This window comes from Curcuma longa, chromosome 1 (assembly GCF_044706935.1).
Source record: "Curcuma longa cultivar G26 ecotype Majalengka, Jawa Barat chromosome 1, ITB_CL_G26_1.1, whole genome shotgun sequence".
NCBI lineage: Eukaryota > Viridiplantae > Streptophyta > Magnoliopsida > Zingiberales > Zingiberaceae > Curcuma > Curcuma longa.
In genome coordinates, this window is record NC_133861.1 from 9,571,821 (window position 1) to 9,590,000 (window position 18,180).

At 34.1% G+C, this 18,180-nt stretch overlaps 3 protein-coding genes across 6 annotated transcripts in view; all 3 read right to left on the minus strand.

Moving 5' to 3' along the window:
* The window catches only part of LOC141829508 (alpha-N-acetylglucosaminidase), a 38,579-nt gene extending 31,856 nt beyond the window's left edge, over positions 1-6,723 (minus strand). The window contains exons 1-4 of the mRNA XM_074717000.1: positions 6,430-6,723; positions 6,266-6,339; positions 5,935-6,146; positions 2,460-2,581 (exon numbers count right to left, since the gene is read on the minus strand). Coding sequence (XP_074573101.1) covers positions 2,460-2,581; positions 5,935-6,146; positions 6,266-6,339; positions 6,430-6,651 — 630 coding nt within the window. The 5' untranslated portion in view covers positions 6,652-6,723. The remainder of the gene's footprint in view (positions 1-2,459; positions 2,582-5,934; positions 6,147-6,265; positions 6,340-6,429) is intronic.
* A 1,176-nt stretch (positions 6,724-7,899) lies between these two features.
* On the minus strand, positions 7,900-11,005 carry LOC141844615 (uncharacterized). Of its 4 annotated transcripts, none has more exons than XM_074732655.1 (5): positions 10,692-11,005; positions 10,571-10,621; positions 10,372-10,505; positions 10,227-10,291; positions 7,900-7,997 (listed from the first exon to the last, which is right to left on the minus strand). In XM_074732655.1, the coding sequence occupies exons 1-5, from the start codon at positions 10,962-10,964 to the stop codon at positions 7,951-7,953; spliced, it is 570 nt and encodes a 189-aa protein (XP_074588756.1). In that variant the 5' UTR covers positions 10,965-11,005; the 3' UTR covers positions 7,900-7,950. The 4 variants fall into 4 exon arrangements, with proteins under 4 accessions (XP_074588756.1, XP_074588755.1, XP_074588758.1 ...); XM_074732654.1 differs by lacking the exon at positions 7,900-7,997 and adding an exon at positions 8,019-8,136; XM_074732657.1 differs by lacking the exon at positions 7,900-7,997 and adding an exon at positions 9,444-9,928.
* A 3,183-nt stretch (positions 11,006-14,188) lies between these two features.
* On the minus strand, positions 14,189-15,757 carry LOC141840386 (acyl transferase 4-like). Its single transcript, XM_074728364.1, has 2 exons — positions 15,260-15,757; positions 14,189-15,131 (listed from the first exon to the last, which is right to left on the minus strand). The coding sequence occupies exons 1-2, from the start codon at positions 15,668-15,670 to the stop codon at positions 14,286-14,288; spliced, it is 1,257 nt and encodes a 418-aa protein (XP_074584465.1). The 5' UTR covers positions 15,671-15,757; the 3' UTR covers positions 14,189-14,285.
* Positions 15,758-18,180: the final 2,423 nt, after the last annotated feature.

Below are 18,180 nucleotides of genomic sequence, written 5' to 3' on the forward strand. Positions count from 1 at the left end.
TGATAAGCAAAATAATAGCCTGAGCCTCTACCTTTTTCTAATGGTACTTCATTCATTAGTGATCATATATCATATACTTAAAATATTAAGCATTCTCTAATACTTTGAGTTTGGATTTGCATCCGGCTATGAAAATCCTCGCCTTAGTTGCTATCCTTTCTTGTCTCAATTCGCTTTGTACAAATACTGCTTTATCACTTGAATATGAAATGACAATTTTCTAATTCTTTTGATCAACATAAGCATTACTTTTATTTTATGCCTCATCCAAAGGCACCTTCTCTCATAAACTAGGAAAACCTACACAAATGCATCAAAAGAATCAAACATACAACAAAGTAATTACAATCTACACAATCAGCATCGGATATCTTTTAATCAACCATGGTGAACTTATCCAAAAAATATTATAAAAATTGATATTTCATGAGGTCTCTATCATTTATTATGTAAAGGTCCAAGGTTCAAAATCTCGAGCCATGCCGAAATTTTGATCTTTGACTATAACAATATTATTTCGACATTATGCCGATGTTTTGATGCATGGTATTGATAATGAATTGAAGGAAGGAGATGAAGCATAGGAATAAGACATTGTCTGTTCCGAGCATGGTTTTAAATCTTGTACAATGTAGAGTGAAAACGATTGAAACATATCATTCCGATAAATTATGAAAAATCAATACCACTCAACACAGACAATGTCTCCCTTCTTTACTTCATCTCCTTCCATTACCTCCCATATGTCGCTAGTACATGCATCGAAGCGTTGGCACGATATTGAAATAATATCATTCTGATCAATGACCGAAACTACGACATGACTTGAGATTTTGAATTTTGATGCCGAGTGGTATCGAGTGGTAGTGATTTATCGGAACAATATGTTTTGAACATTTCGCCTAGCATGGTACGAGATTTTAAACCATGTAAAGGTCAATAGAGACTCCTCCAAAGATATGATTGATTATATTGCAAGTCATACACTGCCCTTTAATCTCTTCCTAACACTTTATGTTAAAGCTAATGGTTACATATTAACGATATTAGCTAGAAAGCATAATAAAATAGTATTAAATCTACTCCATCTACAAATTGCTCTTGCTCTCATATGAAAGCTTGTGTTTCTCTTCGCCAAGTAGAGCATCCCCACAAATTTTACTGTGTTATCCAATCCGACATCTTCAATCACCATATAAAAACAAAAACCAAAGCTAGATCTTAATTGAAACCTAAATAAAAAACCTTGCAACGTTGGTCGGATATTGTCATTCACAAAAAATTACCCTTCATGCTAACTGCTCCACTTATATCAAAGCATTTCATGAGTGAATTGGCCCGAGATGATTTTGATTGAGCAGTGAATTGGCACAGGATGATTAACCATAAAAGTATTTAATGATGATCAATACACCTTGAGACACATACTATCATCATCACGTAAGAAGATTTCGCAAACGTGTTGCTTGTTTTTCGTTTGTACTCGATCTTATATATTGACCAGTTCAAACTTTATCAAGATTCATTCTCTTTAGTACAACTTTGTGGTCAAACATACTTTAATTGGAGAGAAAATGAGTGGCAAATCAAGTATTACCAGCTCTAAGCAACTATTTTTTATTCATAAATTGTTTCGTCAAATTTAAACTTTAACCAAGGTTGTATATAAAATTTATAATACCATGTGCTTAAGTGATAGTCTACTTTATCTTACCATCTTCAAAAATATTTTTTAGTATTAAATCTACTCAAGGAGTCCAATATTTTCTAGCATTAAATCTGATTAAATTAATTTGCACTATTAAAATAATTGAATTAAATCTTATTTAATTAAAATTGATTTTAATTTTGATTTTAATTAATTTATTTTGATTTAAGATCTCATATAAATTAATTAAATTTAATAAACTTAATTTTAAATAATTGAATTAACATAAATAATTAATTACAGTTAAAGTAATTTAATTAATTAATTTTAACTAATTAAAGTAGCTAAATTATAATTAAATATAAATTAAGTAAATTAATAGTATAAACAATATTGTAGTAACTGATAGCTATTAATAATTATTTTATTATTATTATTATTATTATTATTAACTACATATTAATACTTACATTTAATTAAGTATACCTAACTTAATAAAATGGTTGGAATCAGATTGGCCAAAACTGATCCTGATCACAACTCAGCTATACCAGCCATGAAACCAAGGACTACATTTTATAATCATACAGAAAAACCACCTGATTACTGATATTATGATAGAAGTGGAGAAAAAACTCTTGGTAGTTTGAAGCTCCAAAGAAAAAAAAAAAAACTTCAGATTTCTAGTAAGTTGTGAAAGAGTTACCACAGACCCACTAACTTCAGAATTGGTTATTCACCTAGTCAAGTTTTTAATCAAAATAAAACTAAGAATTTCAGTTGTAGGAAAGGGAAAAAAAAAGAAATAAACCTGAAAGACCTTCTTCCATATAGCCTCTTGCCCTGTAAATGCTAAAGGTAAGTTGATTCCTTGGAGTGCCATCCAGTCTATCTCCTTTTCCCATCTTTTCCAGTCCCACCACACGTAAGAATCTAAGGGCGAAAAAGGCAAGTGGGAAAAGACCAAAATATATATAAGATCAAAGTACCATAAATGGAGGAGCATAAGAAGCATAAGTTCACCATGCACAAAAAGGCTTTCAAGGTTCTAAGCGTATTTTTTAATATAGAAGATGAGAATTCTAAAATGGGTTGTGGAGTTAATGGAAAAAAAATAAAATAACAATGCAATTAGGTATGTGGAGCCCGGTGTTATATGGAAAAATTGTAAAATAAAATAATAATAACAAAAAAGCAATTAGGTATAGCTATAATAAATAATAAAATGAGAAAAAATAAATTGTGATGATACGGAACATTTTCAAAGATGACTAATAGAATTCATAGTTAGAAGAATTGATTTTTTAGAGTCAAACCTAAAGAATAGAGTGAAACCAAAGGTAATCATTTCTTAAGCTAGGTATTGTTCTACCCAGGCTTTAGCCCGAAGGCCTGACGAAGTTAAAGAGGAACTGCAGCTTAAATTTATGGTAGAAAAAAATAAAAACTGTGTGAAAGAGGAAGATAGCCCAGGGACTTTCGATAAGTTCGGGATTAGCCCAGGAACTATAAAATTCTTAGCTCCACCATTGGCCAAGGACTTCAACATGCCATGTGACAGGAAATTTAAGGCTTCACCGGTGTGACACCCCAAGTTTAGTCTCCCAATTTTGGGTTAATAAAAAAGTTTATAAACTTAGAAAAGAGAGATACTATATATTTGATCTTAAACATTTTAGGCCAATGGTTGGATCTCACAAGCTAATGAGTCGTTAATATTAATAACTACATCATTTTTCGGGTGGTATGGTAATGTAATAATACTTCATTTGTAGTGCATGATACCTACACATTTGGGGTTTTCGGGTTTTTGCTTTGGGAGTGCATTCAAAGCCATTATTAAGCCTCACAAGTCACCAATTAAGGATCATTTTAGGCAATGAGTTAAAGCATGAATCTTCACAAGGACATCAAGACTAAGTGAGAGAGATTATGACACCCCAAGTTTAATATAACATTGTGAATTGTGGGCCATAGGCATTTTTGTGGCCTCACAAGTAAATGGTTTGTTCCCTCATCTAAGCAAGTTATGGCAACCAATCACTTGAGTCATGAACAACTGTCCTTGGGAACTCTTATTGATGTTGAGATTCACCTATAGTGCAACAAATTAGCAACATGTTTAACCATTGAAATTTATCATAATACCATAATATTAATTTTACATTAGATAAATTTGAAAAACAAAGGGAGTATTAATGTTACATCTGAAAAATTTAGAAAAAAGGAATAATATGTCAAAAATTATCTATCTTTGTAATCTATTAGTGGAAGTGATCTTATTTGGGATAATCATATACTAGGGTTGAACTAGTGTAGGGTTTTTAAAGTGTTTATATGTTTGTCTTTTACTTATTTTACTCGTGTGTTGACACCTTTTCTCTCATCTCACGACTCTTTTTTCCCCTGGGTCTCATGCCTACTCCCTTTGATGATTTTTCTCTCATTCTTGCTTGATTTCTCAACCATCCAACGTTGTTGGAGCCAAAACCCCCTACCCACTCCCTTACATGTACAAAATCACTGTGAGCACTCACAGCTGTGTAGTCATAGTTGGTTTTATTTATATGATTGTAGATTTAATTTCTTGTGAAGTGTTGAAGTGCTTTAGACATTTACATTTCATGTGAAGCTTTGAAGTTGGGTATTTTTCCTGCTTATGTCATTACATATTGATGGAAAATAGATAATGAAAGTTTTAAGAAAGAGCATGGTTTTCAACTACTCTTGTTGCTTTTATATTGGTTGCCCTTTTGATCTTCATAGTTGCTTATCTATCTTAGCTCTGTCCAATGACACTTGCTGATGATAAGTTAATTAACAAGAGATAACATGTTCATATGAAATATATGAAACTAAAGCATAACTACTTAAATTGAACAAATAAATTAACAAAAAAATTATTTAAAATATAGAGCCTTGGCTTCACACTCAAAAGGGTCCATGGGTCCATTAGTTTGTTTATGGGCTTCAACCCATTATGGGTTGTTCACCCTTTATATACATATATAGAATACACTTTGTGTTAGGTGGATTTTGAGTTATTCATCCTTTATACATTCACACATATGGTGCATTTCATACTAGGTGGACTATGGGTTGTTCACCGTATATGATCCATATGTTGATTCCTAAAAAATTAAGATGAAAATTTTAAAAGTCTTGGGGAGAAACTACAAGAAAATAATGAAATTGCCTAAGAAAAATTAAAGAATAGTACTTGTGGCATCTCTTCGAAGGTATGCATTTAGTTTGGTTAGCTAATTATTTATTGTATTGTATTTTATTTTGGCACTATTGCAATTCACATGCAGAGAAGAAAGCTTGTCTCTCGGCAGACCCAATTCATGCAAGGCGTGACAATTAAAAGCATGTTCACTAGTCCAAAATCATCTCTCCCAACATCTTTCATGTTTTCTATGACTATCATGTTTATGAAACATTGTCTAAGAAAACCTCCTATCTTCTAACAATGAGAGTGATGAATATTAATGAGAGTGATGAAGACTCAAGGATCATCATAACTTTGAGACAGTGAAACATTTTTAGAGTTAGTTGTGTCTAAGGGAATAATTGACACTTGAAGCAGGCATTACTCATCAGGTTTCAGGAACAAGCATGCACTGCTGAAATTGGCAAAGATATTAACACTAAGGACTACAAAAGATAGTTTGTACTTGTGGTACTAAGTTGGTTCTGTTTTGAAACTATTCATCTAACTATATTGTATTTAAGACCAATTACATATGTATTTACTTAATAAGCCAAATAAAGGAAAATCATGAAGAAAGGAAAAAAAGGATTTACATGTGATTTTAAGTTGAACATCTTATGATAGAAGTGTATGATAACTTAGTTACTAGCATTAGAATTAATGTGAGAATAACTAATGAACTGTTCTAGGATTGTAAATTGACATCACAGATCAAAGTATAAGTCATTATCTTTCTATATTAGTACTAGATGAAATTGTTAACCTTATTTAATATAAACCTTCTTGATGTAGATTTGCATTTGATTTTATACTAATAAGAGTTTAGTTACAATAAATCAAATTGTGGAGACAAGCTATAAAGGTCTCAAGGAAGTAAACCTAAGATTAATATTATGAATACAATTTCAACATCAGAGAAGAAAATTGAATAAATAGCTAAGAACAATGCAAAAAAGATTCCTAAAATAAGTGCTACTTATCTGGGATTTATTGACAATAAGGAGAGGATAATGAGACATATTTTCCTCTGTAAATAGTGATAGAAAAGATGGAAAAATGATGGAACACGTACAACTAGAAGTGACGACATTTTGGTAGTAATTCCAAGGAACAGGCCGTTCAACCTTCACCCCTTCGTCAACAACACGAGGCAGTGACCCTGGTTGAGGAACTGAACCTAACTGAGCACCGCCGGTCTTGTCCCACGAAATATGAGCAGCACACCAATACTTCATATACCAATGAAGACCAGACGAGATCTCTACTGCTGTGGTACCTCGAATCCTAGATGCAAAAGACGACATAATAAACATGATCACTAAAACCACTAACCTAGGCCTTTCAACACCTTAATCGAAATGAACGATGTAAACTTTAAGGATCAAATTGTCTGCGGTTCTTACAATATCTCGGCTCGATCAGTGTTCGAGCTATCGACATTACTTATATGGAAGCAACCGTACTGCCTACAAATACCCTGAAAGAGTAGGAGAGTACGATCTCAGCGCATAAGAACAATAAGAAACAGAAGCGACGATGAGGTCAACAAAGAAGACCAAGACGCGACCTCGGGGATGATCTCGAAGAGGAAACTGGAATTGTGGGTGGGGAGTAACCGCAGGAGGAGGGATCGGGCAGCCGCTACCTGCACCTCGGAAGAATGCATCTTGCTCCTCAATCTCTGCAGAAGCTCTCTGATACCTGCCGGCGCAGCAGAAGGTGAAGAGAGCGACAAGGGGAGAGACGCAAGCAGCAGCGACAGGAAGAGGAAGACCACTGGCGCCCTCATGGTGCCTGATGCAAAGCCTGGAGCTGCCACTTTTCTGCTCCGGAGCTTCGACGGAAGGCTCGCGAAGGAATCGAGTCCGTGGCCAGAAGCAACAAGTGAATACTTTTTAAAAGAGTGGTTGTAAGGTTATTTTATAGATTAACTTGAAATTTCTTATTAAGTATAAAAATTGGAATAGTTTTAAAAAGAATCAGTTGTTTATTGAAAGTTTGTGAATGTTCTAATAGATTTTAGAAATAAAAAAAGACGATTGTAACCTGTCCAATTCATTTCAGAGTTTGGACAAAAGCATGAGTCTGTAAAGTTTCAATTGTTAGTGAATTATTTATTCAAACTAAATATAAATAAATAATGATTGTAAAATATCACTTATATTTTGGATTTTGGACAAATGCATTAGTCCATAAGTTTCTATTTAACAAAATGATTTTTAGGTCCACCAGTTGTTTTATTAATAATTTCTTTTTTTTTTCCGTTGTTGTTATTGTTGTTGGCATCATCATACTTTTCTCTCCATTATTGGGCGGCTAAATAGTTGTGTTTGCTCGGTTACGCCGAGCCCCGTCAAAGTAATCATATTATCATAAACTAATTAAACTTAAATTTAAGAATTGAAAATTTTAAATTTAAATAGGAAAAATTAAAATCAATAAACTTTCAAAAGTGATAAATTAGATTTTGATTTGACTCAATTTAATCAAGATAAAAATAATATATTTATCTTATTTAAAAATCATAAGTTTGCTTGATAATGCTTTCAATTATTCTTCTATAACCATACATACTTTCAATATATCTCCAACTACGGTGGAATGACAAAGCATTTCCACAATTAATCAAGTATTCACATATGAATTTATAATTATGACATACAACGAATTAATTTACTCTAATGGTAAAATAACCCTGGAATATTAGTTAAGAAGCAGCACATCATTAGTGCTTCCAATTTATCTTGATGATCAATAAAAAATTTCTGTTGCACCGGATCGGTCATTTATTAATCGGCATGAGAACTGAATACCTGATTATCTAAATAAATAGCCTGACATTTTCTTGGATAAACTCCGAAACCACTATGTATTAGCATGCAATTGAGTACAAACAGAGCAAACCACTGGATCCTGATCAACAGAAGATGAGATCCTTGAATCCCATCATTTTTGCCAACTGTAGTATTAAGCTTCCCAGAAAACTATTTGCTAGATTGAACTATTCACATTAGATGCTATGAGTTCAACTTCGTTATACTTTACACATTCATACAGAACAAGGCAAAACATCGTCTGAAATCCTCATTTAATTGTCATACCACACAAACGGGCAATCCAAACAGTAGCTTATACCTATACAAAGACCATAATGATCCATGATATAGAATTGTATGGTTCTATGATTGAATAGATTGCTAATAATAAGAAGAAAAAGTTGTAAGACAGCAAAAGTAAGCCTCGAGAATCTCTGGAAAGGTAGCCTCGAGAATATCTGGAAATTCCTACTGTTTATGATCTTTTAGCATGTTATAATTGCTAACATAAGACTTTGTATGAATTTGTGAACATGTCATGAATATAAAGAACAAATGAGAAATAGAGTATATGGCAATTGATACAGATCATACAATATTGATGGATTTGTGCCTGAAAGCATCACATGGCATCAGAGTTATCATAAGGAGGTAATCACTACAAGCTCATGCAAATCCCTCAATCCTCGACTTGAGATCAATAGTAAGGCCACATATTCCAAAAACTTACATCTATAAGCACAAGAAGTGAATTTAGCTATCCTTTTTCACCACATTAGGTGATATTTGGCTATTGCAAATTAGCTATCATTCATCTCTAAATATTTATTTTAATTTTCTTTTCAACTTCTAAATTTTATTTTGTAAGAAATGAGTAAATTTTATAAAACAAACAAGCCTAACATGCTCGGCAATTACTTTCTCTAGCGGAATCAAGGAGTAGTCAAGCAAGAGGCTAGATACTTATAAGGCATTACACAAACTCCTACCTTAAAATCTCATCAAACAGGTACCACCAAGCAAGTGTTCAATACATATTTATAAAAGACAAAATTTATATTGCCTCAACAACAAGAAGAAGCCAACTGAGCATGGTAGCTACCACATAGCCAAGGTAATTGGTTGATCATCTTGCAAACGACAAAAGATTGTCAAAAATTAGTTGTGTTGCCATGAAACAAAAAAAAAAAGCATTGGAGAATACCTAATTGTTACACCAACAGCTAGGTAAGAACTACGGTGCCAAAAATTCAACAACTCTCTTATTCTTCCAATCCTGTTTTTCCATTTTCCCCTCTATTCTTCTTCCTCCTAGTGTCTTTCTCCCCGTCTAAACATTTTTTTGAACACATGGATATCCTACTCATCCTCCAATTCTCTCCAACTGGACCACCGTTTACTCACCCACTTCCAAACTTTATTTTTCTTCTTCACTTCCTAACTTATTGTTTCTGAAAGAGCTTCTGTCTCCCTTCTCTCTTCTTCTATTCTCTCAGTGTTAAGTACACTTTCTTAATCGGTCAAAACAGAATTTCTCTTTATTCAGCCCTTCAAATATTTTCATAGTCAACTTTTCCTAATTTCTAGGGTAAAATTTAGCAGAAAAAAAAGTAAGATGAAGAATAAGTATTAAAACCCTTTTGCTAACAATATAGTTCACTATCAAACATCACTTGCTGAAGGAAATATTTTTCCACTCTAAAAAATAGTGTTTATTTATTATCTTTCAGTGAATGGCGATGTGTCCAGGAACTATGTTAATTAAAAGGGGTTAGTTTCGAATATTGATTTGTTACGTTTATACTTTTATATGAATGGTTCTATCCAAGGCTTCACATATAATTGAGCAGGGACGCTAGCAGTACAAAACTCTTCTCCTCCTCTCCCCTACGTTTTCTATGGCTGTTGTGCATCACATCTTTTCTGAAGAGTCATTTTACCTATATTTTCATCATCCCTTAGTTGCAGAACATCATCGACAGACTTGTTCTTTAAAATTTTTTAACATAAGTGTCTAGCTAAACTCCTTGAGCAATAGGAAACATGGGGCCAATCGTAAAGCATTTCTATTCCTATTTCTCAATTTTAGAACACTACATGATGAAACCATAATCTCATTGTTCTTTTACTCTCACAATCAGGCAGCCATGATTCTCTTGAATGCTATTGTTCTTTTACTCTAACAATCAGGCAGCCATGATTCTCTTGAATGCTATCGTCAATGTCATCTAAACAACTTTTAGCAATAACCTACAAACATATCTTGAAACTGAACATTTTAGCATGGCAATATGGAGCTTCCTTAAATTGAAACAACTTATTTCTGAATAAAACAAGAAAACAAAACTATCATATTGTGGATCCGACTACAGAAACTTCAATAAAAGAAGTGGATAAACAGTAATCCAGAGTTTAAATTAAAGAACCATAAATTTAAAGCATCTAATGTTGAGCTTTCTTATATTACAGTTTGCACTTTGTATCTATGAGATTTACACACTCCTTATGCCTATTCCCATAAAAAAGGGTTAGTTTGTCTTAAGTTTACCTCTTCGACCCTGAGATCTTGGATTTGTTTGCTTCCTTTCCTGTTGCTTCCCTGTTATTCTTTGCCTGAATATAGAGCTATGTCATCCTCAAAAGAATCCAGATATGATAACACACAGCAATAAATGAAACATAGCGGAGCTTACTTAAGAATATTAAGTTGGTAAGTTAAATCATCAATCTCCAGACCAGACAGCTTTAGCGCGGCCAATGTTCCAGGTACTTCTTCGGAAACCACCTTGGACAATTTATCTGCAGAGACTGATAACCTCCTAAAATCCTGTAGAAAGAACAATTAGAGAGACCAACCAAATGAAAGTAGCAAATACACAGAACTTTTCGCACATTCAAGGCTGGGAGAAAAATGATTGCCAGAGAGAAGAACGAACTAACAGCCTGCAAAGAATCAATCAAACAATCAATGCCTTGCACCAGATACGATCAAACGGATATATAAGAAAATTACCAGCGACAAGACGAAGACGATAGAGAAAAATCCTAACACGGGATCACGACGAAGCCCTAGATCTACCGTGAGGGGCGGAGGAGAAGACTCCGAGACGAGCACGGAATCCGTGCCACGGGAGGCGAGAGTGCGATTGGGCTCGGAACACTCGGATGAAAGCCTGATAAGGAGCGGTTCTCTCCGGCGATGTATGGACTGCAAAATCCGAAAACGTCGAGCGAACGCCGCCGGCACCGGTAGCGGTCGCAGCGATGGAGTGCAGACGAGAAACATCGAAGTCGTGGTCAAAGATACAAGATTGGAATGGGTTTGCTACCTACTACTGCTTCCTGGAACGTGTAGATCAAAATTGGAAATTGGGTCGAGCTCCGGTGAACTTGAGTTTAATTAATTTAAATATTATCAAATTTTAAATTCAATCTTATTTAATTATTTAAAATTTTTATATTTTTAAATATATTTAATTAATTGACGAACATATTATACATTTATTTATTTATTTTAAGATTTTTTTTATTTATAAATTTTATTGATGTGCATAAATATTATTTACTAAAGTCATAATTTTTATTCATAAATATTAATAAATTAATTACATACATATTTAAATTTATTTATTTTTATGAGTTCAATTTTATCTATTTAATTATTTAATTGATCTTATATACAATGGACAAACATAAATAAATTTTATAATACCAAACTTTGTTTAGATATATTTACCGTCCTAATAAAATAACAATACACCGTTCGGGTCAAAGAAAATTTATTTAATATCTTATTATTATATAAGAATTATGATTTTAAAAATTAGATAAAATATTAAATACTCAATTCAATTATATTTAAATAATAATATATAAATTCAAATATAAAATTATAATGGACATTAATAATGCTAAATGCATTTTTAGTATTATTTAATAAATATAAAATTAAAAAAGAATTTAATTTTGATTAATATTTAATGCCGCTTGCGAATTTATAACTAGTATTAATCATAAAAATTTAATATTTGACTTAATAATAATAATAATAATTGGTTAGGTAAATATTTATATGTTATCTCTATTTTAATATATTTATAATTTCAAAAAAATACGTGCAATCTTAAACAATCATAAATAATTTTATGTATTACTTTTTTCAGTGAGTACAATTCCTTTAAAAAAAACTTGTATATGTTTATTTTTAAAATATTTGAAAATTTAAAAGAAAATAATATTCAAAAGCTTAGATGTTTCAATTTTTAGAAAATGTTAATGGTAATTTTCAAAGCACATGATAAAATGATACACACTAAATTCAAAAGTGGCAACAAAATAAATAGATAAAATAAAAAAATTTTAAAAAAATAATAAATCTCAGTCAGTCTCATGGACTCAATCCCTGGGGTGGTCGGTCCGGTCTCACGAAAGTTTCCCACCGACCACCAGGGTAAATTGAGAAGTGCATACGACGGTCAATCCAGATGTCCAACATTCTTTGATTGCGTTCTCCGGATCCTATCAGAACATAAAAATTTAAAGAATAATGATAGGAACGTGATAGAATTCTAACAAAATAGCATTCCCTATGATTATCAAATATTCCCTTGTATTATTAGCAAGAGCCACGTTTTACTTTACTCGGGCTATAGCCCGGGTGCTCCACGGCGAAACAGTTTAAATTTACGTAAGAAATTTTTTTTTTAAAGAAAATAGAAGAGCCAGCCCGGGTAAAATAACTCAGAGCTCGTCGGCATAGCCCACCGTCGGAGATCAGCCCGGGTAAATCACCCGGGTTGGCTCCGCCATTGATTATTAGTCTTCAACGTAATAAAAAAGATAATTTATTATTTTTTATAATATTTAAAAATTGACTTCTAAATGTTCGTCCTTATATAATTAAAATTGAATTTTTGATCTTTTTAATTATTTTTTAATATTTTTTACTATTGTATTGTATCCGTCAGATAAAAAATATATGTATTATGGAATCATGTGTAATTTGTTGTTGATAGAATCTTCCCTTGATATATTATTTGCTAACACAAATAAAAAGAGAGTTGCTAAAAATTGTTCTGTAGTTGTTTGTCGATAGAATATTCTCTTAACATATTATTTATCACTAGAAATAAAAATTGGACTTAACCGAGTTTAAATATACTGAACAAAACACATATATTAAGTCTGGTTGGTCTAAAAATTTAAAATATCATAATTTGCAAATGAAAACGTTTTCTTCTCTTGCACAGCCAAAATAAAAAGAATAATAATAATTTACTACAAATATTTAACGCGGCTTAGGCTTTAGGTCCATGACCTAACAATTTATTCTCATTTAGTAGATCAAATCGAAAAATAAGATATTTTCTTGCATATAATATGAAATTTAAACTATAGAAACTTTAGAATAAGTGGTGAGTATCTCACTTGATGTGTATGAGTTGTATATATTCGGTCAATTGAAATTTTATTAAAAAATTTTATTAGCTAACAATTAATATATATCGACTCAACTACATGATCTAAATAAGATTACAAGTTTACGATTTTCAATTTCACTAGGCTCTATAAAAATCTCATCAACTCGAATCTTGTTTGATCAATCGAGACCACACCAGTTGACTTGTGTAGTCATTATTGTTGACGAAGTCGAGACAATGCACTTCTCCGTTGTGATCAATTACAGCTTCTCGATTTACCTCTTTATAGATGATCGCAGGATCGACTGTGTAAAACTGCTGCGGTAATGGATTTCATTTTTTTATAGAAGAGTAGTCATTATTGCATTTGAATAAAAATATATATACTACCTATTTCAGTTGAGTCAACAATGACTTTACTTGATTAAGCTATTGACTCAGCATTTCAATTGACCGAATCTTTGATTTTACTTTACTTGCACCTGATAAGTCCTCACAAACTTCTAAGATCAAACTCAACTTTAGACTATTCCTAAAAATTCATGTTCCCCGAAGCTCTGGATCAAGTCTATATAATTTGAAAGTGTAAACTTGAACATTATATAAGTCACATGATACCTCACAACTAATTGTGTTAATCTTATCGTAATTTTATGTCATTCAAGAATAAGCTTCCGTCAAATTCATAGTCTCTTTAATATATTAAATTCACAGTCATTCTACATGTTATTTTTTCATTAGGTCATTTATGAAATTAATCTCTTATAACTATTATCGAAGTTGTTGAACCAACTCCATGCTCTTGTATCATAATCTCTTGAATGTTCACTATCTTTCTCTTCTCTAATCTCTAATATACCTTTATACCTTTTGAGCCATTGAATTAAATCAACTTGATCACACCAAATCAACATAACCATAAATTTCATCCTCATGATGCACATTAGTAATACATAAAAAAAATTATCTCAAAACTCTTTATTAAATATATTAAAGTATTATGATTGAATACGATATAAAGTTTATATAATAATTTTAACTAAGATACGCATGGCAATGTTTATTTCTGAATTTAATTTTGACCCCGTAATTTATAGATCATATAATAATTTTTAAAACATTATTAATCAATATCAAAGAAACTCCGCACTCAAATCCAAGCCACATTATTTATGCATCTCGTCTGGTCAATTAATTACTCGAGAAGTACTCATTTCCTTGACGAAGGCTTTCAGGTGCTCTTCCTCCACGCACTGCGTCATGATCCGCGTGCCTGTCCTGGGCAGCGGCGGCGCCCCGATGATGCCCACCGCCATGAAGTCGAAGTAGGCGAAGGGAATCACGTGGAGCGGCTTCCCCCAGCCGTAGTCCACGTCCAGGAACCCCAACCGCGTCCAATCTGACACAAACAGCGAGTTGTAGGTGAAGGTGAGCTCGTAAGGGTCCGCCTTAAAGTCCCCTGTCGCCCACCTGCCGAACTTCGCCGCCATCCCCGCCTTGGCGTCCCTTATCATCCTCACCACCTCCACCAGCTCCGCCCCCACGACTTCGCCGCTGCGGGCCGTGACCGACACCGGATAGAAGCAGTTGCCGTAGAAGCCGCGCGGCAGTACCTGCTGCTGCATCAGGTGGCGAGCGTTGGCGAAGAAGCAGAGGTGGACGTCGGAGTCGGGGCTGAGCTTGATGGCGCGGGTGCGCGACTGCCACAGCTTCGCGATGGCGACGTCGAAGGTGGAGCAGCGCTGGCCGATGTGCTCGAAGTAGTTGGCCTTCACCTCGTTGACGGCGCTCTCGGGGACGTCCATCGTGGTGTGTACCAGCTTGAAGGAGTCGAACAGGGGCGGAGCCGAAGGAGCCAGCTTGGGAGGACTGGGGATGACCTCCCGAGACCAAACCGGGTCGACGGCCGGCTTAGGCAACCCCCTGGCGATGTCGCCGATGGCGTTCACAAACTGGGCGGCGCCGAGGCCGTCGGCGATTGTGTGGACGGAGATGAGGCCGACGACGAAGCCACCACAGGTGAATTCAGTAACCTGTGTGCCATGGAACCAATTATTTAAACTAAACTGATCCATCCACCAAATCTGAGGCAAATAAAAATTTTAATAAACTAGAACAATAAGCAACTAGACAACGCGTGTGTTAAGAACTGAATACATACCTGCATCATCAAGGGCAGATTAATGGGGTCAAATTCATGGCTGGGAACAGGGAGCAGTTCATCCTTGGAGATCATGAGCGGGAAATCGAGATCCTTCACGTCCTCAAGGCTACAGTTGGCCGTCGCCTCCACGAACCACGCCCCCTCGCCGGTGCACGCGACGCGGACGTCGCCGTGTTCAGCGTCGTCGACGAACCGGCCAGCGAAAGGGTAGTACGGCACCAGCGCCTTGGCCAGCGCTTCCTTGATGACCTTGGCGGGCTCGCGGCCGTGCTTGAACACGTGAATCGACCGGACCATGTGCCTGAGGCCGGCGACGCGGTCGATGATCGATAGGAAGAGCGTTTCGTCCGGGGTGGGCTCGGCCGGAGCGACGAAGGATTGGGACGTTCTGGCGACGGAGAAGCACATGGCTGGTAGCTTAATTAGCGCGGAGCAGAGCAGAGAAGACGTCTGGTGGCTCAGCTCAACAGAATTGCGCACTTTCCTTGCACTTTGGATAAGTTGAGTAGGCCTTAAATAGAGTCGACGAGAGGCAATGTGGAGTTTCACTATCGCGTTGCAGGCGAAGCGTCGTGGGAGGTTTCTGCCGTGTCGTCATTTTTACTCATCCATCGCCTGGTTGTTGAGTACGAGGCAGCAGCAGACGAGGTTCCACGTCAGCATTACAGAATAATAACAAATAAAATTAGTTTTTTAATATATTTTTTTTACCATTTTTAATTTAAAATATTATATTTTCTTAAAGTGTATACTTTTTGTGATCATCTCATTCGTTTCCACCTATCCAAATAAAAAGATTTCCAATAGAAAAAGGCTCAAGCCTTAGCACCCTAAAATTTGAAGTGTGAAGTATTCGCAAAGCAATCCGCTGACCGGTAAGTAACTAGTCATGTCTCCGTTTGTTAAAACGTCTTTTAAGGCAGTGTGATGGGTTTATCTTCTGTCAAAAGGAAAGAAAGAAGAGATAATATGAAATGTGGCAAGTTCTGCTAATGCATGTCTAAGTAAATTTCTTTTCCCCCCTACACCCCACCCCCTCCCTTCTTCTCTCTCTCTCCCATGTAAATGACAGCATTACCCTTTCTTCTTTGTTTTTAATATATATATATATATATATATATATATATATATAAGTATTTAATTTATATATATATATATATATATATAACTAAATAAAAATTAAATTATATATATATATATAATTTAATTTTTATTTAGTTTTATTTTTAAATTAATTTTATTTATTATTTTTTCATTAATACTTATATATATATTTATTTTATTTAATTTTTATTTAGTTTTATTTTTAAAATAATTTTATTTATTATTTTTTAAATTTTATTTAAATTTTATTTATTTTTATTTTTAAATTAATTTTGTTTATTTTTTTTAATTTTATTTAATTTTTTAAATTAACACTCATTTCCGTTTAAATTACCACCTTCAACCCCTTAACACATGTCAAAACCTCCCCTCCCCTTAAATTACCCACCCTTCAACTCTTGACACATGTCAGAACCTCTCCTCCCCTTAAATTACCCACCCTTCAAATCTTGACACATGTCAGAACCTCCCCTCACCTTAAATTACTCACCCTTCAACTCTTGACACATGTCAAAACCTCCCCTCCTCTTAAATTACCCATCATTCAACTCTTGACACATGTCAGAATCTCCTCTCCCCTTAAATTACCCACCCTTAAACTCTTGACACATGCCAGAACCTCTCCCTCCTCTTAAATTACCCACCCTTCAACTCTTGACACATGTCAGAACCTCCTTTCACCTTAAATTACCCACCCTTCAACTTTTGACATATGTCAGAACCTCTTCTCCCCTTAAATTACTCACCCTTCAACTCTTGACACATGTCAGAACCTCTTCTCCCCTTAAATTACCCACACTTCAACTCTTGACATTTGTCAGAACCTCCCCCTCCCCTTAAATTACCCACCCTCAACTCTTGACACATGTCAAAATATCTCCCTTTAAATCCTCCTCTTATACTTCATCACACCTCCCTCCACTGCTATCTCCCTCTCAGCCTCTCCTTCTCTTTTTCTGAAACATAGTTATCTTCTTAGTCATTACTTTTCGTAATTCATAGAAGGAAACTATGGATGACTATTTGAGTTTATTTTCAGATAGTTGGTCAATTGAGAATGATGTTCCTGGTCAATTGAGAATGATGTTCCTGGTTAATAAATAAAATTAATTAAAAAATAAAAATTATATAAAAATAAAATATAATAATAAAATTGATTAAAATAAAATTAAATAAAATTTATATAAAATTCTAAAAATAAAGTATTGATAACAAATAATTAATAAAATTGATTAAAAATAAAACTAAATAAAAATTAAAAAAAAATATTGTATCGATGAAAAAAACAATAAATTAAATTAATTAAAAAATAAAACTAAATAATTCAATTGCTTTAAAATAATTCATCAAAACCAAACCTAAATTAATTTAAAAAACAAAACTAAATGAAAATTTAAAAAATTAAAAAAAATAAAAAAGAAAAGGGGTAGAAGTGTCATTTGATAAGGAAAGAGAAGGAGGTGGGAGGGGGGCTGTCAAATCCGGGGAGGGGGGAAAAGCAGCTCTCCATGTCTAATGAGCAACACTGTCAACCATGCATCACGCATTAGCATGATTACTACAGCAACAGTGCATCTAATGATGAAACACTAACAACCAACAGCTGGAATAATAACATATAATAACTGATTTAACTTAAGCATGCTCAACAATTTTCCCAACAAATACGAAATGCACATATATGACAACTGTAGATCAACAGCTTTTCCATAGAACAAACGCTCATTTATATGTCAAAACCAAGTGAATGCTTTACTATTACTGCTATTTTGTGTGGGGAAATATTTTGGAAAGGAGAGAAACAGGTTCTACCT

Coding starts and splice junctions, on each gene's coding strand:
- LOC141840386 (XM_074728364.1), bottom strand. CDS start 15,670: ATGTGCTTCTCCGTCGCCAGAACGTCCCAATCCTTCGTCGCTCCGGCC. Junction 15,132..15,259: donor ATCTGCCCTTGATGATGCAG/GTATGTATTCAG, acceptor CATGGCACACAG/GTTACTGAATTCACCTGTGG.
- LOC141844615 (XM_074732654.1), bottom strand. CDS start 10,964: ATGTTTCTCGTCTGCACTCCATCGCTGCGACCGCTACCGGTGCCGGCG. Junction 10,622..10,691: donor TCGTCTTCGTCTTGTCGCTG/GTAATTTTCTTA, acceptor GATTCTTTGCAG/GCTGTTAGTTCGTTCTTCTC. Junction 10,506..10,570: donor TTTTTCTCCCAGCCTTGAAT/GTGCGAAAAGTT, acceptor TTCTTTCTACAG/GATTTTAGGAGGTTATCAGT.